Genomic DNA, 27137 nt, shown 5'->3' on the forward strand with positions numbered 1-27137 from the left:
CTCTTTTTCTCTCGATTCCTCGCGATTCTTGTAAGTTTTCAACCCAAATCTTGTACTTTCTTGATCAAAACGCAATCCTACATCTTTCTATCTTTCAAATTCTAATTTTTTAACCGTGAAATCAGCGGATTTGAGGTGTTCTAAGATGATTTCATCATGGTGTTCTTATGAACTTCATGTTTTGGCCTCATTTCACCAAAAACAACTCAGATCTGGAGGATTTCCACAAGATTTAACAATGTTTTTTTTTGTACAAATCTGCATTCAATCATGTGTGAAAGGACTGAAAGATGGACTTCCAACCTTCCTTCAACTCTATTACACTCAATGCACTTAAAAACCGAAGAAATCGGAGTTGTACCGACTTTTCTACTCATTCTTAGTGTTGAGTTGGTTCAAGATCTGATTTCTAATCAAGAACGGGTGATTTTTAGGATTTACAAGGGAAAACCGTCAAAAACCGGCCAAACCTGATGGAACGGGGTGATTCCCGGCCATCAGAGCAAGTCGGAAATGTTGGAATTTCAGTTGTTTAGCACGAAAGCACACCGTCTCAGTCAAAACCACTGAAATACCTTCGAAACTTAGTCAAAAACCTGCTGAACGAACAGGCTAACTGGTCGAACAGGCTAGCCGATCGAACAGGCTAGTCGATCGGTCATGCAAGCCGATCGGATAGCCCATTCGATCGGACAGGCTAGCCGATCGGACATGCTAGCCGATTAGATAGGCTAGCCGATCGGACATGCTAGCCGATCGGACAGCCCATCCGATCGAACAGCAGCCTTTCCGACTAGATTGCTGCCCAACTTCTTAACACGCTATCCAACGCTTATGTTATCGAACTGTAATCAGGGTAATTTCGAACGTGCACCCCTCAATCCAACCAAGTTGTGTTTACTAGTTAAACACCGACTGTGAGTATACTCGAATCCCTTTTTAATCATATTTTGGGTGTAACATACGTTTACAATAAATCAAGCAAATCGAATGTGTTCAATCAATCAAGCAAATTGAATGTGTTCAATCAATCAATCAATCTATCACTTGCGAATGACTTATGCATAGTTACACGTGATGCTAGTATGTATGCGCTAGGACTTTTACTCGCGGAGTCCCGCCTTAACTAGTATGGATCTGTAGCACCCGACGGAGTCTAGTTTAGGTGTTTGAGCAATCGAGAATCTAAGCCGTAGAGACAAAGCTGGAGCATTAGTCTTGTAGTGCGTATGTTGTGTATTTCGTTATGTATATAGGAATTCGCAGCACTTGTTTTTATCTATTATGCTACTATCAAAACTTGTATACTCGCCAGTACCCTTCGTACTGACGTTATTTTTAACGTATGTTGCAGGTATATAAGTCGAGGTCTACATCAAATCAAGCTAGGAAGTCTAGAAACCCACATAAAATCTAGGTTGTCGGATTTGTATTGTTCAAGAGGACAAGAAATCTGTGATGACTTACGTGATTGTATTATTTGTTAGTATGGGATAACGAATGTAATAAATATTATCGCAATATAGTGCCGCGCCCCGATGATTCCGCCATCGGTTGGGGTGTGACATTCAAGATAACCACGACTTAATCCCTGTAATTATAACTTTAAAATATTTTGGAGTATTGTAAAATACTGTTAATAAAAAGAGAATAACTCACATTGCAAGTTTAACGGGCAGAGTTTAGCCTACTGATTAGCCTTGTACCCTAATTTAAATAACAATGCACATGAACTAGGTCAGTAACTAATACAACATTTACGATAACTCACGAGATTAAACCCTCACAACGAATGACAAAGTGCAATACTTAAACATCCATCAAATTCACGACGAATGACAAAGTATAACCCTAATTTGAGCAGCACTTAAACATTCATCGGATAGTTTTAATCGATCGGACATTGAATCGTAATAGCGATCGAGTTAATACACGGGATCGTAGCAGCACCTCGCTATGTGAAATTATGATTTCTAGCAGTGAGAATTCGTTTTGATTGAAAGTTTTCGACAATAGAATGAAGCCCCATGCACAGGCTATTTATAGCTTGAATTTGGGTTTTACGCGGCCCGCGTGGCCGCCTAGTCTACGTATAGGCTGCATGGGTCACAAGTAGGGTCACCAGGTGGTCAACACGTGGTCCCGGATGCTTATCCGGTCAGACTTCAAGTTGACACGGCCTGCGTAAGGCTAAGCTAACCCTTACGCGGCCCGCCTGAAACTCAAAAACTTTGTTTTCTTGGTTTTTCATGCACAGTAGAGTTTCAGGGGTCTGAGTTTTTACTTACGGGTCGTTTTAGGGATATTTTTGTAGTCCTTTCAATTATGAATTAGGATTAGGAATAATGGAAATAATATCGACATTATATCAGTATAAGTTTTCAAAATATAAGAATGATAAAGGCATATTCACAAAAGGTCTTCGTCTAATGGTCCTTAACACATATTTTTTTTATCATTATGAACATATATGTATTCATTCAAGTTCAATAGTACATGTTAATAACAAATGTTGGTATATTACAGGTATACAAAAATGAGTCCATCATGTCTCTGTGTGTCAGAAGAGCCATCATCGTTAAAACTGGTATGCTATAATGCTTAAGAAATTATATATATCTTTTATTAGAGAACATGTAACAAATAAAAATAACTGCAGGTGCTTCCACTTGACTTTGTGAAGAATGTATATGGAGATTATTGGCAAAGGACAAAAATAATGATACATCATCAAAGTCAAAGAAGTTGGCAAGTATCGTTGAGAAGTGTAAGCGGGGAATCCGTTATCACTGACGGATGGGGTAATGTCGTAAGGGATCTTGAGTTGACAAAGAGGACGTTCTTGCTGTTAAGGATAATTGAAGATAAAAATATTGAAATCGATTGTTTCGTAGAAAACATATGTGGTGAATCATTTGTGACAGTAAACCGTTACGGAGTTCTAAAGATAATAGTAAGTATACTAACATGTTTGATTCAATATTTATTTTGTTGTACTTGTCAACTAAATGGTATACATATATATCTAACAATAAAATGTTACATAACTTTTCAGGTGATTCCAGAAGCTTATATCACAAACTGTTACTCTTATTCCCCAGTCAACGATTGTTATAACATATATGTAGCAGGTCAGACTTGGAAAGTTGAGACCGACAAAATCAATGATAATTATGTTTTTACAAAAGGTTGTTCGAAATTATTTGATGATCTTGAAATAGAAGAGGAGGATATGTTGTTGTTGATTAAGATGGACACTGTTACATTTGAGTTAAAAATTTATCGTAGAGGAGTTGAGGTAGTTTTAAGCAAGAAGGAAGAAACTGAAGATGACTCTCTGCTAGAAATACCTAAAGAAACATACTATGAAAACATTAACTTTGTAAGTATTTTGAATTAAAGTAGCATGGTTTACTACAAAATACGACTTAGTTACGCATATTATTGTATAACAGACCTTGTCTGAAGACGAAGCCTCAATAGATCAGTTGATTTATGAGGTAATAAGTTTACATGTATATAGATTGGAATACATTACACTAAGATTTTGTGGATTTTATTAATTATCATACACAGATGCATGAAGCTGCTAACAAAGAAGAGGTGAATAAGAACATTGGTGGAAAAAAAAGTCGAAGGTAGGAAGAAAGAGTTTGATGATGGAAGAGAGAAACAACCCAAGAAAAGAAAATGTAATTATTTCAAACATAATAATAGATCAGTAATTTCATTCATATATGTAGACATATTTAGTTAATGATTGTTGGTTATTGTTATTTAACTTTAATCACTGTATTAACAGTTTAAAAAGAAAGGGAAACAGATGGCGGCATATTGTAATCCAGACGTTAGTAAGCGGTTGATATGCGGAACAGAAGTGGAAATGCCAAACGTCTCAACATTTAGACGGAGAACTCGCAGTCGGTTGGTATGTATAGAAAAAAGTTAACAACATTTACTTATAAATATTTGTTATACATTAACGGATAAAATATTATACTCTAAATATAATGTGTATCTGTAATAATAAGGTTAACGAAAATGGAAAGAGATATGCTAATGCATTGAAGATATTGGATGTTGAACCAAAACGTGTTGCAAGGACAAATAATGTTGAAAAAACTGATAATTATGAATTCACAAAGAAGGGAAAATACTGCATGGTATGCTTTTTTACACTAATCATTCATTAAGAATAAAAGTATAACAATCATAAGCCTGATTTAGCTGTTAATTCTCGTATACATGCAGAGAATGCCTGCTGATATTGTAAGAATTGTCAGATTAAAAAATAAAGTGCATGAGTTGAAAGTGAAGAACATGAATGGAAAAACCATCGATATGAATCTTAGGCGTCAGAAGAATGGAGATGGTGTAAGGTATGCAATCGAAGGTTGGTCGATGTTCATGAAGGAGAATGGCCTTTGTGCGGGTGACACAATGCATTTCACATTTATAAGTTCAGGAAATCTCCTGATCTTATCACACGTGGATGCAGTTAATGCAGGTTAACAGGTAATCTTATAAGCTAATGTTGAAGGTGTTTGTGAAGACGAAATCATGAGTCTTTTGTGCTACTGATTTTATGTATCTTTTTATGGACATGCACGTTCTCTTCTTATCATGTTCAATTTTCGTCGTTGGTAGTTTAAGCTTGAAAACAATTAGTGGTATATTATCATGACAGATACCATATTTTTGAATATAACTAACAATGGTATCGACTATAAATGCTTGTTGATTATCGATGTTCAAATATATATATATTTACAAATTAAGATGTGGTTGTTTATATGTGATTTGCATTTATTATATAAGTTCTAACTCATATTTACTAACAATTTAATGTAACCTTAAATGTTGAAGTAAACAGTAAAGATGAATTCCATAAAAAAATCAATGAAGAAAAATATAAGTTGGAAATTACTATTAAAATACTGAAAGTATAAATTTCAGAATATCTCTTTGTAGACTACATTGGTAATTTTATTAGTAATGTTCCCATCACTGTCTAAATATTAACATCTTTAAGCCATCCATACTTTTGAATCTTGAAAGCGTCACATATACTTGTCCGTGAGTGTTCAATATCTATTCAAAGAACCTTGAAGATGTTTGAAAGTGTGTAAAGTATCTGTATTTATAGACATAAGCTATAACTTATTTATGTAATTAATAATAAAGATTACTAAAAATCAGTTGCAATCAAATTAATGGTCTGAAATATGGAAACAATCTTATATTTGTAAGTTTGGGAAATTAAAGTGAATGTGTCAACACTAAAATCGAGTTGCTATAATTACGATATTTCTTAAAATAACTATAGAAATGTAACTGAATTGTATAAATATTTAAACAAATGATTAATGTTCATTTCATGAAAAGTAATTCATTAAGGTCAAAAGTAATATGTAATTTTTAATTTTCTTATTTTTATATTATCGGATGATTAAATTATGATACAATAAATAATAAATGTAGTCTTATAGAATAAGGAACATAACCAAACATGATTTCCAACCAAAAATAGTAAAGAATAAGTCAAAATGTCATAATATATAGGGAAAGCATAAAAATGTATTCAAACATCAAAAATTAAAAACCACAAAACAAAATTCCAATAGTCCAATAACAAATAAATTGTTTTTATTGTAACCACCATTTTCAAAATCTCGTTTATCAATTCTTGCATAAATCTTCGTCAATATCATTGTTCTCAACACACATGCGAGGCTTACTTGCTGCCGACCCCAATCCCTCTTCAATCACATAAACATCACCAAGGTTACGCTTCAAATCAGAAGATGATTGCTTCAAGTCACCCACGTAATCCTTAGAGCATTCACCACCAGCATATTGGAACTCAGACTGACTCATACCAAACGAATCAGAGACATCAAGCTGTAAAAAAATCGAAAGCAAGAGACAAATTGTTTAAAAATATTTTAAACGGTTTTGTAAGTGCAAATATATTAATAAAACAATCGCTTACCTGGTCGTTTTTCCATTTTTGATTGAGCTAATCCAAGATGTCAACATCAGTGGTAACAACTGATATTCCATAATTCTCCACAGCATTGACAATATTAAAGTCTGTTACTTTGATCACGAAAGCACACTTTAGGTTAACCAACGTTTCAAATTCAACAGGGTATTTTCTTGGAAGCTCATTTGTCTTGAGTAACTATATTAAAAAAATCTCATGTGTGGTTAGAATGTATATATAAAAATCTAATTGAATTAAATATAAAGTAGTACTAAATAGAACCTCGTCCTGAATTTCTATAAGTTCCTTTGCAGTTTTCCCAACAAACTTCAATGCCTCATGGTCAAACAATATAAGTGTCACCGTACCGGTTGAATCTTGAACCCGAATTGGTATTTTAAACCTTAAAAGTGTATTTAAATAATTAACAAACATAGACGAATAGATAATATAAACGACGTACATTGTTGAATCAACAATAACAGAATTATGAATAACAAACACTTTACCTGGACAGCGGGAAAAATTCTTTTACTTGACAATCCTTGTTGGAACATTGATACACCTTCTCATCTCTAACATCACTTGTTCCATCTTCCTTATCATAAGTTTCAAACTTTTGCTCAAGCTTGGACTTGCAATGGTTACACCCATCATAATACCACATCTTATCAGAAATGATTGCTATGATAGTTCCAACAATAACCACTTTCTTTGGTTGTTTAAAGAATTAAAGAAATAAAAGTTCATTAAAATTTTGAAAATAGTTGAAATATAAAACATCAAATGTTAAGGAAAACCTCTGTGATTGAGCCAAGATAAGCAATTGGTGAAAAAACATCATTGTTTAAAAATTCATCTTCCACAGAACACATCATATATGACCCAGCATGGCTACTTGACTCGGTTGAAGAAGCAAGTTTTGAAAGAAACCTATAAAATTTTTTGAAGAAACCAAAATGTGTAATTAACAAAAAATACAAACAAAACGTAAAGTTGATACAATTATAAAAATATAAATAAATAATCAGACTCACTTTTCCTTGAACGATAGCATCTCATCAAAATTGTCATTAATGAAAAGCCGTGAACCATCAAAATTATTAGAAATCCCCCATTTACCTATTTTTAGGTAAAAATAAATTAAACAATCAATCAGATATATATTGTATGGTATAAATTGTGTAATTGACAAAATACCTTTGTATGTCTTAACAGCACCAAAATGGACAGCAACGACAACATGTGCTTCACGATTTTTACTAACCATGTAAGAATACATGTCCTTAGCGTAATCATCCCAAAGAGTTAAATCGATCTAAACATCTCTACAATAGCATATAAGAAAAAAACATAAGTTTAACAAAATTTTATAAAAATTATAGCATAATATGGAAAAAAACAAATAAACTAAAATTTTAAAACTATATTACTCGAGATCTTGAAGCTTAAGATTGAGACGTTTCCCTTTACTACCATCCTTTTTGTTAGTGTCCTCAATCCTATAATAAACAACAACGTAACCAATGAAATCTAAGAATAAAAGAAAAAAGATGTCAGCATATATAATAACATAAAAACAACTAAATAAAACGTCAAAAAATATTGTGGTATATAAACTTTGTAAATATAAATGAACATACTTACTGTCGTACCCTCCTTGATTCTCTGTGAAACAACATCATCGAAATTAACAAAATTGAAAACGTACTGTGGACCTTCCCATTTACTACACTTTTCCACAAATGTGTGATAGTAAAAAGATAGCTTCTGATTGTTAGGAACAATCTTGAATGATGCAGTGTTCGCAGCAAGAGATGGCCGTTTTATGATAAGGCATTCATCGACATTTAGATGTCTCTCAAACTTTGGAAATAGCTTATGTAAGCAAAAAGCTTGAATCTTGGTATCCTGAGGGTAAATAAATAATAACACGCAAAGGAAATGTTAAAATGAACTCACAATCAGTATAATTAAACGAAAAAAGATTTATGGTATTGTAAATATGTAACAAACATAATACAAATAACAAAACGAAATAAATCAAGAAATTACCATTTCATCCATCAGTATCATATCAATACGATACGTCTCTTTCATTACCTCTCATCTTCTTTCTCCACAAACTAACAATCTTCACCTTGATAGTGTAGTTTGTAGTAAGAGTATCGATATCGCTTCAGCAAGGTGATGTCACCTTGGTTTTCCATTGTAGCTATGAAGACAACAAAAAAATTAATAGACTGTGGAAAACAAAATAATATGACTTTAAAAACAAACATAGTTTACCTATCCAATGTACATTAACCAAAGAGAGGTTGTTTTCTATAAGTGGAATAATGATTGATGAACAAATGATCTTTTTATATAAAATTAGAAAAGATAATATTTTTAGTAATATATGATGAAAAATTCAAATCACAAAAAATTGTTTTTGAAAATACCATAATTAAGGAAACTGTATAGTTTTTAATTAGATAAAACAAATTAACATAAATACAAATTTATAAAAAGAGAAACTGTATAATCGTTTTTAAAAATACCATAATTAAGGAAAGTGTATAGTTTTTAATTAGATAAAAAAATTAACATAAATACAAATTTATAAAAAGAGAAACTGTATAATCATATAACTAATCATATTCATCAAATAAAAAGGGTTGACTTTACAAAATTAACTGTTATTACAATTATTAAAAATTCGATATCTATATTATAAAAGAATGAAAATTACCGTAATTTTAAATTTTTAAGATTATATATATATAAAGATTATAATCAAATAAAACATACAACATACATCAAAATTATTAGTCTACCAAATTTCGTTTCCATATTAGCTAAAATTGATTGTAAATTAGTAAACAAATCAATTTAAGTATCATACTTTTATATTATATAACAACATAAGTTGAAATACTGTTTAACACCTTTTTTTTGAAAAAAAAAAACGATATAAATATTCCCAAAATGTATATATGTATTGTTTGCTTATTGGTTTGAGATAGATGGAATTTTCCTAAAATATATAAACTTAATAAAAAAATATACATTTAAAAAAACCAAATTTAAAAAAATAAGATAACGTAAATCAATTAACATTATTTTAGTATTGGTTTGGAATAGATGGAGAAATAGTATATGGCATGTTTACTGCTAGTTTATGAAGTTAAAATACCAATAAAATTTTATTTTTAAACAATAACAAACCGAAGATACTGTATTTAACATTAACAAAGCATAGAACACAATTATTGGTATCGTACAAATAAATTTAGAGATTCGGATGGTTGAGTGTAGGAATCGATATCATAACCAAAACAACTTTTGATGTGGAAATAAATAAGACAAATATGAAAAGGAAGGTAATACCAAAATTCTATTATCCATTCAAACCAAAGCTAATAGCTATTTATCAGATTTAACACAAAAGGGCTTTGTTTACGTACTAACAGTTCCACCGATAACATATCCGACTATCCACCATCAACCATGTCAACAACAACTACAAACTACCAAAATAACCGTCTAACCATCCTTCACTAATACCCACCAAGGATCAAAAAACCAAACCAAACTACCACATTAACTGTTCAGCCTAAACCAACAAACAAAAACCATGATTTCCTTTGTCGTCACGCACGACCTCTTTTCTTTGTCGTCTTGTGTACAACTTTGGTCAACATCAAAAGATCCAAAGACTTGACGTACTTAAAGAAAAGTGTGGCACCGAACCGGATGTGATTTGATTTCAAGAAAGCTGACCACTTGGTAAAACAATACCTGTAACCATCATCAGGCTTCTCGGCTCTTGTGTTCATATTAGTTAGCTCACTCCTTAGGTTCTCAATCGTAACGTCACGCAAGTTGTCAACAGAAAGAGACAGATCAGTCGAAACATCAACCGGTAAATGCTGAGAAATGAATAAAACGGATTAATTATTAAATTCATTAATCAAAAAATTAGTAGACATTTAATAAATAATAATGATTGTAATCATATCATAACGTATACCAGTCTGCTTTCAGCCACTTTGGTGAACTCTAAAAATGAATTGTTTTTCAACCTTTTGACTGTACGTTTACGGCGAACATCAGCCGTCGCCGTGGTGGATCTGCAAGCCTCACGCTTTGATTTAACCTAAATATTTAAAAGATATAAAATAAGTATCATAATTAAAAAGAACTATAATGATTTCATGAATGAATTTTATTAATAAACATTATACAATGTGTACTTACAATAATGTTTTCAGAAGGCTTCATTATATAAATGACAACACACTCAATCTTCCTCGAAACGTTTGAACGCGTACGATAGGAGATATGAGAATTCTTGGACAACTCGTGTACACGAAATTTATTCTTTGGTATCAAGAAATTATTGAGATCCATATCAAACTTGCTTTTGACCTAAAACAAAAGAAAAAAAATATGATAAAGTAAAACACATAATATGATAAAAAAATACAATGTACATATTGAAAAAAATATTAAATTATGGTATTAGTTCATTTAAACCTTTGGAGAAACAGTTTCATCACCGCAGACAATCTTTGACTTCCCTTTCGTGTCAAACTACACAACAGTGAATAAGAAACATATAAATATAACATGAAGTAATTAATAGCATCTATATAATATATAAACAAACTTATAAAAAAAATATTACATGACATTGAGAGGTAGCAGACGGAGTCTCTTTCAAAGCATCATTCTTTGTATTCCAACCATCATTGAACTACATAAAAGAAAATAGTAGCACAATTTAATAGTGTACTTATCTAATAGATATAATAAGATCTGTTAATAATTTGAACGTATACACTTACCAGCTTCTTAGCATCTTCCATCTCAATTAGAGCAGCTATATGTCGATCAAACTTGTAGTCGTCAGTATCCTAAAAAATGACATCATAAATATGAGAATACAACAATGTACTGGTTGTTAGTTTGTTAATATATATTAAAACATAGTTACATACATTAAAAATAGACTCAAAATTTGAAAGTTGAAAGTGAGCAACACTATCCCCAGCAACACCTTCTTCAACATGACTTTCGGTAGTCTGTGGCTTCTCCTTAGTTTCGACTACAGATAAAAAGTTCACATTAGTAACAATGTTAAATAAAGTTCAACTAATAAGATTGTATCAATCAACTTTAACAACGAAGGAGCGTTGTTTTTAGGATCCATAACTACAAAGGAAGTAATCAATGTTTTTAAAAAATATAACGGTAATCTATTTATAGAAAGAATGTCTATTTACAGAAACCGAATAACAATTCAAAATACAAAAAATTAAACTTAAAACAGTAATTTGTTTATAGAAACAAAAAAAAACTTCAAAAAGAAATTAAAGGTATCCTTAAAGAATTAACAACTAACTATATAGAAAAAATATAATTGATAAAACAAACCATATGAACTTCAAAAGATAATCACATAAACTTTCAAAATAAAGCATAAAGACAAAACTTAAAACCAAAGACTATAGATATCAATAAAAAACAACACCAAGAAAATTGAACTAACCTGTTTTGGTTGACGAACACTCCAAGTTCGATTGTCACAAAAGATGGAGGATTCACCATGAGAAAAACAAACCATAAATCATTCAGAACATATATTATTAATTTTTAAAAAAAAAAACCGAACAGAAAGGATAAAATCAAATATTACAAACCTAAAAAAGAGAAAACAACTATAACATTCAACTAACCTCTGTTGTTTGTTCAATGATCGTTTGTCCGATTGTTATCCAAGATTTAGGGATGCACATGAAAATCAAAATAAACAAAAATCAGTAAGTTTGATAAATGCCCAAGACATGATTAACGTTCATAGATATTACATAAATAAGAGAATGTAGATGATGATAACAAACCTCCGATCTTGATATTGTTTGCAAAAAAACAGTGATTAAATCAGATAATGTATATCATAAAGAACAACACAAAAAATACAGAGAAATCTTCAAAAATTGGGATTAAACACTTACAATACATAATAATCTAATATAGAAACAATTTATTTATAGAAACAAAAAGTATTTCGGAAAAACATATCAGACCATAAATAAAATAAAATAAACAAAATCTTTAATGGATTGATAATTAATACAATACAAAATTTATTACTAACAAAAAAACGTAATCTGTTTATAGAAACAATGTCTAATTACAGAAACCGAGTTATAATTCCAAATACAAAAATTAACCTTAAAAAGTAATCTGTTTATAGAAAAAAAACAATTTTATTGAGAAATTAAAGGTATCTTTAAAGCTAAATTGAAAAAATGATAACTGCCAAAAGAAACCATATGAACTTCAAACCATAATCACATAAAGTTTTAAATTAACACTAAACACAAAATTTACTAAGAAAAAGAAAGAATTTACATATCAAAAAACAAACAATACGAAGAACGTATAACTAACCTGTTTTGGTGGATGAAAAGTCAGAGTACGAATTTCACAAAAGATTGAAGGGTTCACCATGAGAAAATACAAACAATAAAACATTCAGAACATATATTACTAATTAAAAAAAACTGAACAGAAAGGATAAATTCAAATATCACAAACTTAAAAAAGATTAAAGAACTATAACATCACATAAAGTTTCAAATTAACACTAAACACAAAATTTACTAAGAAAAGGAAAGAATTTACATATCAAAAAACAAACAATACGAAGAACATCTAACTAACCTGTTTTGGTGGACGAAAAGTCCGAGTCCGAATTTCACAAAAGATTGAAGGGTTCACCATGAGAAAATACAAACAATAAAACATTCAGAACATATATTACTAATTAAAAAAAACTGAACAGATAGGATAAAATCAAATATCACAAAATTAAAAAAGATTAAAGAACTATAACATTAAACTAACCTCTGTTGTTTAACGAATGATGAGATTCCGATTGTAATCACAGAGTTAGGGATTCACATGAAAAAAAATCAACAAAAAAAATTTAAAAATGTTCAATCGCTTACATTAAAGATGAATAGTACATAAACAACAAAGTAAACCAATATACCTTCAAGTTTTATGGTCGGATCTAGAGAAATCTAAACAAAGAAGAAGTTAATAGCATTAGAAACAATGGTTATAAAATCAACTTTAAATAGAATGAAATAACATAAATAACAAAGATTTAGGTTCGATTCGGTATATTTACCTTTGATGTTGGTCAAATCTTGTAAATCCGGAGAGTTGATGAACGATTGTAGAAGAAAGAGAAGAGAAAGAAGGGAGAGCTCAGTAGATATGATTTGGGTCTCAATAATTGACCTAATTATATGATCCGAATAACATACCAACAGCCTGACCCAACTCCATTCGGATCCCGCGTCCAAATCTTTAGATTTGGTTTGTGTAGACATAATTGGACCAATTCCCTCCCAAAATCAACCTCCACTAAACAAATGAATGCCACATCATCAAAATGGCTTCACCATTCAAAGACACATAGCCCACATCATCTCATTTATTAATATATATAGATACTTTTCGTATTTATAGAATATGTTTTGTATTATATATAGAGGAGAAATAACATAGAGAATTCAAGCCGCGAATTACAAATCTTGTTTTTTATTTATATATAGAGGAGAAATAACACAGAGAATTCAAGCAGTGAATTACAAATCTGATTTAGGTTTTTGGTGGTGGTGGATGTTTAAGGTTTTTTTTTTAGTGGGGTTTTTTTGTGTAGTGGGTTTTTTTAGGTTATTGGGCACTTGTCACTCTATAAATCCTTCTTACACTTCTTACAATTAGGATCCTTTGTATTTGATCCTAATCCTTAGAAGTTGATAACCATATAATATATAATTTTTGTAACACTCCCCCTTGGTTATCAACTTTATACACTTTATGATGCTGCCTCATTAAAAACCTTGCCGGGAAAACCCAGTGGGATAAAACCTCAGCTAAGGGAAAAAGAGTGCAGCGCGTATTTTCTTATTCTGATACTTCTGGATCAGGTATGTTGCCTCATTAAAAACCTTACTAAGAAAACCCAATGGGACAAAACTTAGTCAAGCGAAAAAGAGTACAACTTGAATAAGTTTCCCCCTCATTTTAACATGTATCCTTTAAGTGACGTGTGCCTATCTTCCTTGAAAGTTGATCAAAGCTTTTGTAGCCAATGATTTGTCGCTTGATCCCTTAATGTGCAATTCTTTATGTTGAGCAATGTTGTATAATCTTCTAACGAGACTTTAGGTGCCTCCTTTCAAAAATATCATATGTCCACGACTGCGCTTTGTTACATTTCTACATCTATAAGACTAACCAAACTTGTTTTCATGGGTTAGTAAAATATAATCAAATATCATTCATACCTGAAAATTTGGTATTAACTCATTCTAATGTCTCCTCTTTTGACACAGGTTATTGTGTATAACAATAAGTTCAAGTGAAAGATGCATAGCTAGCAAAACATATTAATGCACATATGCATTTAACTATGATACTTCTAGAATGAGAATATCTATTTTGGTAGGAATAGTCATTCTTATAACAAGTGACTGAACAAACCTTTAACATACTTTAAGGTTGAGTTTTGTCCATACTAAAATGTCCCAACATCTTTTAGATGTTGTTTGATCGATGGATATAAATATAATTCCACATACCCTCAAACTGTAGGACAAGCAATATTTAAACTATGCTAACATCATTCAAAATTCTCCCACAAAAGTTCAACTGTTTCTCTCGATGATATCTACACATCATCACTGTAAACTGTGATTATGGTGAACTTTTAAGAGTGAAATTGTGATAAAATTATGGGTACTTTTATCAAATTTGTATCCTTCTTTATCAATATATCTCTTGAGTTTTACTATACTCGACCCAACTAATTTTTTGTCAATAAACATTCTTTTTACATTTATAAATGCTTCAGGCATTATCAATTCATCAGGGACTTCTTTATGGATATGCATTCACTCTGTTTAGGAGTTTTGATACCTACTTTTATCATTTAGCAAATCATTTGGAAAAATCAATAATATCCAATTCATCTCCAACCCATGATATACCATTCTTATACATTGAGGCATCATAATCACCAGGTTCAATTTATTTCCTACGTGTGTATCGGTGCATAAGAATTACATCCTATGATGTTTCATAATACCTTTAAACACTTAACTGCTTTATGATACTCATGACGAGTTCTTGTGATATTCAATTCAATCGTATTCAAATATGAGTCTATATATAACAATCCTAATGTTCTCGAGAACTTACTTTACATGACTTACATAATTTAATCCTTCGAGACTTTCATGTAAACTTTCAGTATCAAGTGATACATAACATTCATAAGACGCATATCAATTCTCTGTTTATATTACCAGACTAATAAGATATTGGAAAGTCAATGCATCCACCATTGGAGAATGTGTCTCCTCATCATCAATCATGGGTCTTTGCAAATATTTTGTGCCACCAATTTTGTCTTATATCACTTAATTTGATTTCAATTCATGATTCACATAAAAGACCCATTTGTATCCAATATGTTTTACAACTTCAGTTGTACGGACGGTTGGTCCGAAAACTTTCCATTTTTAATAAAGAATCAACTCTGCCTCATTTGCGTCTTTCCATTTTGGCTAATCATTTCTCATAGGCAGAGCTTAAATTTTGATCCTCATCATTTCAAGCGCTATATTATATAGAAAAGTATGACGACGTCGATTTGTTTTGATTCCATATATTTCATAGACATGATACAATATAATGAGATCTCTTTATTTTCAGGTACCTGAGGTTCTTCTAGAACCATCATGTCTAATGTCTCTTCAGGAGACCATATTAATATAACCCCGACTTGACCATCTTAATTACTTGCTCCAACTTTCGAGGAATTTTATTATTGGAATCGATTAGTCTACCATGCATTAGATGTGCAATAGACCCATCACAAATATGTGGTTGTCCTTCTGGGACACTCATCTTAATTGGAGCATTATGTTGGCATATGTTATATAAATCACCTTTTTAAGGTCAATGAATGTTTCTGGTAATAGATTCGCTAATCTTTGTAAATGAGTTATTATCTGAACTTCTGGTTCACACTTTTAGTTTTTGAGGATCAATGATAATTCATACTAACTCATTTCTTTTCCAACTGCTTTTTATCTCCCCCTGATGCTGGGAATGTTAATCCATTGATATGGATATCAAATAATTGAGCCGTAATTAAATATCTCGTCAATGGTTCTATTCATTATCATATATTCCCAACCACTTTTTAAGGTCTCATCTTTATGCATTGTGGTGGATCAATTTCAATATATGTCGCACAACCAAAATATTTGATGGGACATCTTTGGTTCCTGACCAAAAACCAACGATACGGAGAGAAAGTATGATGACTTGTTGGGTTGATGTGAATTAATGTTGCATGTAAAATAACATGTCCATAACATATGAACTTCTACTCTCATGATCATAAGTTTTGCAACCAATCATAGATGTTTAGCGATCGTCTCAACAAAACATGTATTCCAATGATGATCAATAACTTGGGAATCCAATTCACTATTACAATCGAAATAAATATGTCAATCTGGAATAATATGCTTGTGATCACATTAGCTAAGCCATAATCATACAAACTTTAGGTTGTGGATTTAATAACCATTTAGACGACGCATCTATTTAAAACACTAAATGGTATCATGTTGGGATATGCATATCCTTTAATCACTTCCAGAATATTTAGTGATTCTTACCATACTTTGGTTGGTGAATCATTAATTTCCCTTGAGAGCAAAGATGTCAAGTTTAATTAACAGCATCTTTTGATTCTTCGTTAAGTTTCACAAGATCATTGATGTGTGCTAAACAGACTATAAAAATTAACTAAATTAGACTCCCTAAGCTAGACACTACGAAGCTTTAAATTTATAAAAACAGACTCTCTAAAACCTAAACCACACAACCGGCAAGTGTACCGGTCAATGTAGTATAGCCTAAGCAAGTCCGAGTATCGAACCACAGGACTCTATGTATCACGTAGACTAGACTCTAATAGACACTGACAGACACGACTTAACTTGTTTATTTGTTTGGGGGGGGGGGTTACTGAAAACTAAGGAAATCTATATTAAACTACTAAAATAACTAGAACTAGACTAAAGACGAACGAAGACTGTGAACTTTACTTATATGAGAACTGGACCACCTAGACAAGAATCCTGGATTGTTTTTAAGAAATTACCAATAAAGTTAAATGCACGAGTTATGGAACCGGGATCGTATGATACTAAACCTATTAAGAATCAACGAGGCCCCTCGACCCTTCTCAAGGAGAAACCTGTGACACTACCTAGGCCGTTAATCCTACCGGTTATTAGACTTCTTCCCAGTTATCTAATTATTGTGTAAGTACCCTAATGTTGACCTATTCTTTTCCAATCCTAGGTCTAGGGTAGTTTGAAGTAATTAATTTGACTTGATAGACTAATAAGACCGACAGGTAAACCAAGACATAACCTTTCCCAAGGCCTATCTAAAGCAATTCGCCGGGTAAGACCTACCAATAGCCCCTCACTTCCCAGTTATTAGGACTAGTAGAACACTAAGACCTAGCAAATTATTATTAGTTACTTCTAGAGGTTATCGCGCGATTCTCCCTAAAGAGTGAAGGTTTTCTTATGTGATATAGACACTCACCGAAACCCTAAACCCTAATATGACTCTATGTTGTGATATAGACCGTCACTAAGAATCATACGAAGCAAATAATAACAATAAACCAACTCAAAGCATGCATATACATCAAATCATTAAATCAAACCGCTTACAAAACACAATTAATCCATAACAATCATGCAAATAACATAAACGGTAAAAACTTTATATCAATCCATTCATCAAGTCTAGGCGGTTAATAAATCTAGCCGAGCATGTTCATAAACGAAAACAAATCAAAGATGTTCAACAAAGAATTCATCATAACAAGTTTCGTAAGAAAAGACAAGAACAAAGAGCTAGAAAACCCGATTAGATCTTCAAGTCTTCTTCCCCGAACTCGTATCAATGATTCCTATGCTTCGAAATCTCCGAAAAAGCTCCAAGAATGCTCAATGATTGCCCAAGAAGTCCCTCCAGTCGAAAATTAGGGTTTACCCACGTTTTGGATGGTTATATATGACTTTCCATAAAAACCCTTTACTAAATTCGTAATAATTACCAATCAGAACGTTCTGGCTGGGCGCCAGAAAATCAGGGACTTGGTGGTGGGGTGCCACCTTGTTTTTCAGCTCATGTATTAACTTCAGACTCTCGCCAGGTGCCAGAAACTTGCTCAGTGGGTGATGGGGTGCCAGAAAGTGATTCTTCAGCTTTTAAACTCTATTTCAACTCCTCGACCTTTCCAACACGCTTCAAGACTTGACACTTCAACATTTTAACTCGTTTTACTCGGTTTCTCGCATATTTGAGCATCAAGACCTGCAAAACACGATTTGATCAATAGTATACATATTCTAACGAAAATCAAAACTAAATATAACGAAAACTATACAAACTTTACACGAATAAAAGATGTATTTTGCAATACATCAAACATCCCCACACTTACTCTTTTTTCGTCCTCGAAAAAGAATTATGCAACGGAATCATAGAAAAATATTCACTCGGGACAAAAGCATAGGTATATTTAATTAAAACCAAGGCTTGCGTTAGCTGCGATTGCGAATATACTTGTCCCTTTAAACCCGAATCCAATCCTAAGCCCTTATCATGTGAATTTAATTTAAGTGCGGTCAGTCTACCTAGGGTCTCATGCTAGAATCTACAGTCCACCTACTCCCGCCTCAAGCTTATAGGACTAAAGGAACGATCATTTGATCAATTCCCAACCGTCTTATATCAAAACCAGGAGAGTTTACAATCATATTTTTTTTTCTTTTTTCCATTTTTTTTCTATTTTTGCTTTGCTTCTTGCTCTTTTTTTTTCTCTCTCGTGAGTCTAGACGATGCTTTCCCTAACCAAGAGGTATTCCGGCTGTAGAGTCGCTATCCCCAACCACAGATTACTTAGGTTTCGGTACTTTTAATCGGCAATTCGATTTCACACATCCCAGAGGAATTCCGGCTGTAGAGTCGCTATCCCCAACTCGGATTACATAGACCTGTGTTACTTTCATTTAGTTTCTAGCTCACTTTTTATTCTATTTTTTTTTTCACGATCAAAAACTCTAACGGTTTTAACTTATAACGGTGCCCTTTATACCATTATTGGCGGTTTTAGTTCCCCATATCTCCCAGGCGAAAAACCCACTAGTAAACCGACAATTAAGATATATTAGATCAAAGGGACTTAAAACCAAACCCGGGCCTATCCACATATCCCTAACTAGACGCAAGCTCGATTTATTATAATCTCATATTATTATTAATTCGACCCGAGTAGAAAATTTATCTTTTCTATCACTTTCCGTTTAAAAATGCAAACTTCTTTTATTTCGAAAGACATTTTCTGATTTTTTCAATTTTTTTGGATTTTTTCAATTTTTTTAATTTTTTTGTATTTTTTTTTATAATTTAGACTCGATTATTTACATGTATCCCATCCCCACACTTAGAGATTGCATTGTCCCTAATGCAAGAACGAAAATACGACTCAACAACTGCCTAAAAAAAACTGCAAACGAAATAAATAAAAATATACAACAACAACAAAAAGGAAAACGGCTTAGCTGAGTATGTGAGACTGTCAAAGTGCCAGTCGTTTCCACATAAGCCCTCCAATTCGATACGCGCTCAGCAAACAACTCCTAACCTCGGACACGCGAACGAAAGCGGCTACTAATACCAACCTGATCACGCAAACACCAAACACTAGCAAAAGATAGTATAATATATCACGTTCAACAACCATCCACAATTATATCAACCAACCCCAAAATCCCAACCAACTTGTTTAATGTATTTAAGTACAAACCAATAGACGAGGATTAAAAACAGCATAAAGATAAAAATAAACAAAAGATATAAGCTGTCATCCTCGCACTCTACTCCGCATTATCCAACACCTCACCACCCGCCTGTATCCCACTCTTGGGCGAGTATCTGGGCCTCGTTTCCTGTTGGGCCGACTGCATGATCCTGCACCTGACATTCTGCAAAAACAATTCACGTATGACAAGACAAAGAAAAGCAAAATATTAGTCACGAACTATTTTTGGTATTTTTGAATTTTTCATTTTTTTTTTGTATTTTTGAAATTTTTAATTTTTTTTTATAAACAAAAACAACGGCCGTATGGCATTACGTTCGCGACCGTAGTTTAAAACAAAGTGATGTTAAAGCGGCGTTTTGCAAATCCCTTTTTAAGCATAAACCGAACCTCGCCCGAATGGAGATTGAGTACGGGCGAGTGGTATCAATAATAAAGTACGCAAAACAAAGCATAATGACACTTAGACGACACTAACACGACTCAAAAATGACACGCACGACCTAACGAACACTAAACTAGACTCGATCTAACAAAGACGCAAAATACACAATTTAACACACTATATCTCCTCCCGGCACCTTACTTGCCCTCAAGTAAAACCAAGTGCCAACAAAACATCCAATCTAAATGTAAGCGTGGAAGCAACGGAAACGGCGTGCGCGTTTAGTGAAAAATTATGTCTTTATGTCAAAAAGCGCGAACCGTATCCCCACACTTGAGTGTTACCTATCCCAAACCAAATCATCCGCAATTTCCAAAACAAATCAAATCAAACCAGACCAAACTGTGTTAAAATCTGACCCGACTAAAATTTATTGCCCGAAGAAAACAAAAACAACCACCCCTTCCTATCACTCGTTTTTTTTCTAAGCATATCACAAGCAAACATTCGCAAACAGTTCCACCAAAACAATCATCAACTCTATATAACCAACCTGATCCACCCGCACCCTCGCAATGTCCTAGTATCAAACCTGCTCATACTCGACGGACTCTAAACGACATCAACATATCGACAACTAGCACGACCTTAAATTGCCGATGCACTCGTCAAATAAAACATAGACCTGTCCAACGGAAAGCAGCTCCTGAAACTACTGAACTGAACTTGACTCGACTATTGACATCAAACAGAACAAAGTACAAACCTGATCCACTAATATTCGACTCAAAAATGACAGACGACAGACTGACAGAACAATGACCAAAACTTGACATAAAACCACTGACTCAAAACAAACGACTCGAAACAAGTGACACACACCCAACACTGACCCGACCACAACACCGGACTGAACTCGACATCGCTGACCAAACACAGACCTAAACGGTCACAAAGATCTGACCCGACACTATAGACAGAGACTTTAACTAAACCGACTCGATAAACAAACCAAACAGAAAACTCGACTAGTAAACTAAAATACAAGAAAAAAACTTGCAGGAGAACATACCTTAGATTGATGAGAAACAAGAGAAAATAAGAAAAACTCTCGGTTGTAAGTCAATTCCCGAAGTGGAACTCCGATTTATTAGCGAAAGATGGTGAATTGATGGATGGAATCAGGTGTGCGAAGGTTGTGTGGTGGTGGTGAAATTGGGGTTATCGGCGAAGGAGATATGGTGGTGACGAGTGGAGGTTGTTCGGTGGTGGTTATGGAGGTTTAGGTGAAATATGGTGGGTATTGGTGGATAACAGTGGTGAGGTGAAAGATGGTAAGGGTTCACGGCGGCGAATGGTGGTGGTCGGCGGCAGTGGTGAGAAAGGAAGGGGGCCGGCAGTGATGTAGAGGAAAAAAGAGGGTTATCGGCGAGAAGGATGGTCGGCGGTTAGGGAGGTTTTCCGGTGGTGGAAGGTTAATCGGCTGTTAGGGGTTATGAGGTGACCGGCGGCGGGTGTGGTGGAGATGTAAGGTGGTCGGCGATTAATGGGTAAGAGGAGGGAGGAGTGGTAAGCATGTGGAAGAAGAAGAAAGAAAAGGGGGGGTAAAGGTGTCTGCGTAAAGGGGACTTGGAAGGTGGGTGGGTTTAAAAATTTGGCTTTCAATTAAATTAGGGATGTTCAGGTATGCCATATGGCGGGCTGCGAGAAACAAGTGAAGTGGGTGGCGGCCCGCCACCACGATAAAGCTAGGCCCGAAAAAAAAACAATGTTTTACGTGCTGGCAGGGGGCGAGAAACTTGTTGAAGGGGTGGCGGCCAGCCAAACCGTGACTAATTTTCGATTTTTTTTTTTTTGAAAGTTTACCCCAAATCTCCTATGCCTTAGAAACAATTTGGATTTTACCCAACCATCCAAAAACCAACCGAATTTTTGTTTCTTTTTCTACGACTTAAAACTTACTTGGAACCTTACTCTCCTCGCAATTTCCTGCAAATCCTCGGTGATGCACTCCTGCAAACGACTCAAAACACAAACAAGGACCCGAAAAACTATGAAAAACAACTGTTAGCTACCGAAAATTACGAAGATACAAACGGTACAAACTCTACAAATGAGTAACAACTTCTCACGTACTTATGGGGGATCATAGAGATGCAACTCACCTCCAAATATACACTCACGGGCTGTAGCACCATTATACTTGTTGCCTGAATCAAACCAAACACTCTTATCTCTCTCACAACCTCTCAACTCCCCACCTGGCGGTTTGAATCTATACTCTTCATATCGAACTCCATCCCCACACTAAGCCTTTCTCAATGTCTCTATCTTAGATTCTAAACGCACAATTCTCTCCTCTAATTCCTTTATTCTCCTATCCGGTGGATCCCTACACTTGATTCCTATCACCTTCTCTAGACTCGGATCACTTATCACCTTCTCCTCATCTTTCTCGTTCTTCTCACACTCCCTTACTGACGATACCGCCTCCACTCTATCACTAGGCCCTCTCGAATTCATAACCTTAAAAATTACCGATTCCTCGCCCGCTCTAAGTGTGATGGTGCCTAAAAAGACATCTATGAGAGCTTTAGCGGTGTTCAAGAACGGGCGTCCTAAGATTAACGGTACGTTTTCATCGGCTTCCATGTCGAGAATGACGAAGTCCGCCGGAAAAACGAACTTGTCCACCTTAACAAGCAAATTCTCGACTATGCCCCTAGGGTGTTTCACGGATCTATCAGCTAAGGATAATGTCATTCGGGTGGGTGAAAGCTCGCCTAAGTCTAGCTTTTCGTAGAGAGAAAATGGCATCAAATTGATGCTAGCACCTAGGTCGGCTAAAGCTCTAGTATTAGTGTTACTACCGAATAGACAAGGAATTGTGAAAACACCGGGATCGGTAAGCTTCTCAGGAAGCTGATTTGAGACAACGGCCGAACATCCTCCATGCAATGGGACATTCGACAACTCCCCTAACTTCTCTTTATTCCTAAGAAGGTCCTTTAAAAATTTCGCGTATTTAGGCATGGACTGGAGTGCCTCGATAAAAGGAAGATTAATCTTCAATTGCTTGAAGATGTCTAAGAATTGCCCATATTCCCTCGAGTATTTTTGATTCTTAAGACGAGAAGGGAACGGGACATACGCATGGTTCACTAAAGGTGAAGGTCTAACATCTATAGGAGGTTTTTCTACTCTCTTCTCACCTTGAGACTCACCGGGCTGTGCGGTACTTGCTGGGCGCAGCCTCGATTGCACTTTGCCGGGAGCCTCCATCTCTATCTCTTCGTCTACAATATCTCCATCCTCATCGACTACTCTCTCCTCTACGCTCGGGTTCCCTACGATTTTGCCACTACGGGTGGTAATGGCCTTTACATGAGCATTCGGGTTAGGTTGGGTGTTACCCGCAAACTGGCCGGGTAATCTCTCCTCTAACTTCCTAGACATATCGCCTACAACCCTTTGAAGGTCTTGGAAAGCAGCTTGGTGATTCTTAAGCATAAGGTCATGTTCGCTAAGTTTCTTTTGGGTGGTTTGGTCCCTAACAACTAGCTGGCTCATCATAGCCTCCATCCTTTCTAGACTGCCCCCTAAATCCAAACTTGGACCTTGACCTGTTTGACCTTGGTTATTTGACCTCCCATCATTAACCTGCCCATTTGAACCCCCACCAAAGAGTGAACCTAAACCCCTATTTGGATTTTGAGCTATTTGAAAACCAGGGGGTCCGTTTGAGCGAAAATTGTTGTTAGAAGCAAAATTATTATTATTATTACGCCAACCCGAACCAAAGTTATTATTACCAAACCCACTAGGTTGACCTCTACCTTGACCCCCTCCTACAAAATCGACTTGCTCCTCACCCACTAGCAGTGGACACGCACTCGTGTCGTGACCCCCTCGACAATACTCACATTTGTCTACCTTAGCCTTAATTTCCTTAAGTTCCCTAGACATGTTTTCCAATACAGCGGCTAAACTAGGATCCATGGTGACATGGTTCACCCCTCGGGCGGGCGCACTAGTAGTGGTATTCGAATTACCACTTTGATACCGCTGATCGGACCGTGATTAGGATTGAGACTGAGCAAATGCCTCAAAACGCTCTAAACACTCAGCAACTGTAAGAATGCCCATCATATGCCCCCCCGCATTAGTGTCGAACCTATCACGAGTCTCTTGGGTGAGACCGTTATAAAATTTCTCACATAAAGCCCAATCGGAAAGACCATGCTGGGAGCAACGAGCATAAAGGTTTTGTAACCGCTCCCAAGCAAGGTAGTAAAGCTCGTCGGGCCCCATGCGAAAAGAGTGGATTTGGTCTCTAAGACGTGAGGCTTTACCGGGCGGGAAATATTTGTTCAAAAAGGCTTGACGAAGCCCCGCCCAAGTAGTAAAGGTACCGGTTGGTTGAGAGTCCAACCAAGTAGCCGCACGGCCTGCTAGTGAAAATGGGAAAAGCTGAAGGTAAGTAGCATCATTAGGTGCTCCTTGAAGGCTAAAAGTAGCAAGGATACGGGAGAACCGGTTTATGTGGGCCGGTGCGTCCTCGTCCTCGCGGCCATGGAATTGGATGCTATTAGTAATGGCCTGCATGGCATAAGATGGAATCTGCCATGAATTCTCGCTAACTATGGGTGGAACGGTGATGGGTGAAGCGAGGCCGGTGAAATTCTGGGTGGCTTGTTGGTGAACGGTTTGCCTAGGGTTGGCCATCTCTTCTAGGTTTTCTGGGATGCTAGAGGTGCTAAAAGTAGGGCTATCGGGTGGGGAAATCTTAGGTAATGTTTTGGGTGATTGAGGTGGGGTGGGTAATGGAGTGGAATCGAAATTGGGAAACTGAGACGTGGATGAAATACAAACCTGTGGGCCTTGGCCCAAACGAGACGATGATGATGACTCGGTGACTGGTGGCTTCGGTGGCGGTCCGTGCGAGCGCAGATGTGGCATCCACTATCCGTAAAAACCTAAATGTGAGAAAAGCAACAGTAGTCACTACGACTCAAACGAAAATAAAAGACTCAAACAAACTAAACACGTAGCACGTATATGTCAAATAAGGTCTATCAAAGCTAATAAACGCGATTGCCAAGAGTCCCCGGCAACGGTGCCAAAAACTTGATGTGTGCTAAACAGACTATAAAAATTAACTAAATTAGACTCCCTAAGCTAGACACTACGAAGCTTTAAATTTATAAAAACAGACTCTCTAAAACCTAAACCACATAACCGGTAAGTGTACCGGTCAATGTAGTATAGCCTAAGCAAGTCCGAGTATCAAACCACAGGACTCTATGTATCACGTAGACTAGACTCTAATAGACACTGACAGACACGACTTAACTTGTTTATTTGTTTGTGGGGGGGGGGGTTACTGAAAACTAAGAAAATCTATATTAAACTACTAAAATAACTAGAACTAGACTAAAGACGAACGAAGACTGTGAACTTTACTTATATGAGAACTGGACCACCTAGACAAGAATCCTGGATTGTTTTTAAGAAATTACCAATAAAGTTAAATGCACGAGTTATGAAACCGGGATCGTATGATACTAAACCTATTAAGAATCAACGAGGCCCCTCGACCCTTCTCAAGGAGAAACCTGTGACACTACCTAGGCCGTTAATCCTACCGGTTATTAGACTTCTTCCCAGTTATCTAATTATTGTGTAAGTACCCTAATGTTGACCTATTCTTTTCCAATCCTAGGTCTAGGGTAGTTTGAAGTAATTAATTTGACTTGATAGACTAATAAGACCGACAGGTAAACCAAGACATAACCTTTCCCAAGGCCTATCTAAAGCAATTCGCCGGGTAAGACCTACCAATAGCCCCTCACTTCCCAGTTATTAGGACTAGTAGAACACTAAGACCTAGCAAATTATTATTAGTTACTTCTAGAGGTTATCGCGCGATTCTCCCTAAAGAGTGAAGGTTTTCTTATGTGATATAGACACTCACCGAAACCCTAAACCCTAATATGACTCTATGTTGTGATATAGACCGTCACTAAGAATCATACGAAGCAAATAATAACAATAAACCAACTCAAAGCATGCATATACATCAAATCATTAAATCAAACCGCTTACAAAACACAATTAATCCATAACAATCATGCAAATAACATAAACGGTAAAAACTTTATATCAATCCATTCATCAAGTCTAGGCGGTTAATAAATCTAGCCGAGCATGTTCATAAACGAAAACAAATCAAAGATGTTCAACAAAGAATTCATCATAACAAGTTTCGTAAGAAAAGACAAGAACAAAGAGCTAGAAAACCCGATTAGATCTTCAAGTCTTCTTCCCCGAACTCGTATCAATGATTCCTATGCTTCGAAATCTCCGAAAAAGCTCCAAGAATGCTCAATGATTGCCCAAGAAGTCCCTCCAGTCGAAAATTAGGGTTTACCCACGTTTTGGATGGTTATATATGACTTTCCATAGAAACCCTTTACTAAATTCGTAATAATTACCAATCAGAACGTTCTGGTTGGGCGCCAGAAAATCAGGGACTTGGTGGTGGGGTGCCACCTTGTTTTTCAGCTCATGTATTAACTTCAGACTCTCGCCAGGTGCCAGGAACTTGCTCAGTGGGTGATGGGGTGCCAGAAAGTGATTCTTCAGCTTTTAAACTCTATTTCAACTCCTCGACCTTTCCAACACGCTTCAAGACTTGACACTTCAACATTTTAACTCGTTTTACTCGGTTTCTCGCATATTTGAGCATCAAGACCTGCAAAACACGATTTGAT

The 27137-nt window shown here is 35.1% G+C and overlaps 2 protein-coding genes and 1 long non-coding RNA gene across 3 annotated transcripts; all 3 read right to left on the reverse strand.

Moving 5' to 3' along the window:
- Nucleotides 1–5679: 5679 nt before the first annotated feature.
- On the reverse strand, nt 5680–7256 carry LOC118484012. Its single transcript, XM_035979884.1, has 8 exons — nt 7187–7256; nt 7024–7108; nt 6787–6919; nt 6496–6698; nt 6269–6389; nt 6101–6184; nt 5993–6019; nt 5680–5901 (listed from the first exon to the last, which is right to left on the reverse strand). Exons 1-8 carry the CDS (start codon nt 7254–7256, stop codon nt 5680–5682), a joined length of 945 nt encoding a protein of 314 aa, XP_035835777.1.
- Nucleotides 7257–10521: 3265 nt separating this feature from the next.
- LOC118483727 lies at nt 10522–10894 on the reverse strand. The gene is made up of 2 exons (XR_004871260.1): nt 10819–10894; nt 10522–10727 (listed from the first exon to the last, which is right to left on the reverse strand). It is a non-coding gene; the product is annotated as an uncharacterized LOC118483727 (long non-coding RNA).
- An 11777-nt stretch (nt 10895–22671) lies between these two features.
- On the reverse strand, nt 22672–24363 carry LOC110888268. The gene has a single exon (XM_022135800.1). It carries the CDS (start codon nt 24361–24363, stop codon nt 22672–22674), a length of 1692 nt encoding a protein of 563 aa, XP_021991492.1.
- Between the last annotated feature and the right edge of the window lie 2774 nt (nt 24364–27137).

Source organism: Helianthus annuus, chromosome 11, assembly GCF_002127325.2.
Source record: "Helianthus annuus cultivar XRQ/B chromosome 11, HanXRQr2.0-SUNRISE, whole genome shotgun sequence".
In the NCBI taxonomy this organism is placed as follows: domain Eukaryota; kingdom Viridiplantae; phylum Streptophyta; class Magnoliopsida; order Asterales; family Asteraceae; genus Helianthus; species Helianthus annuus.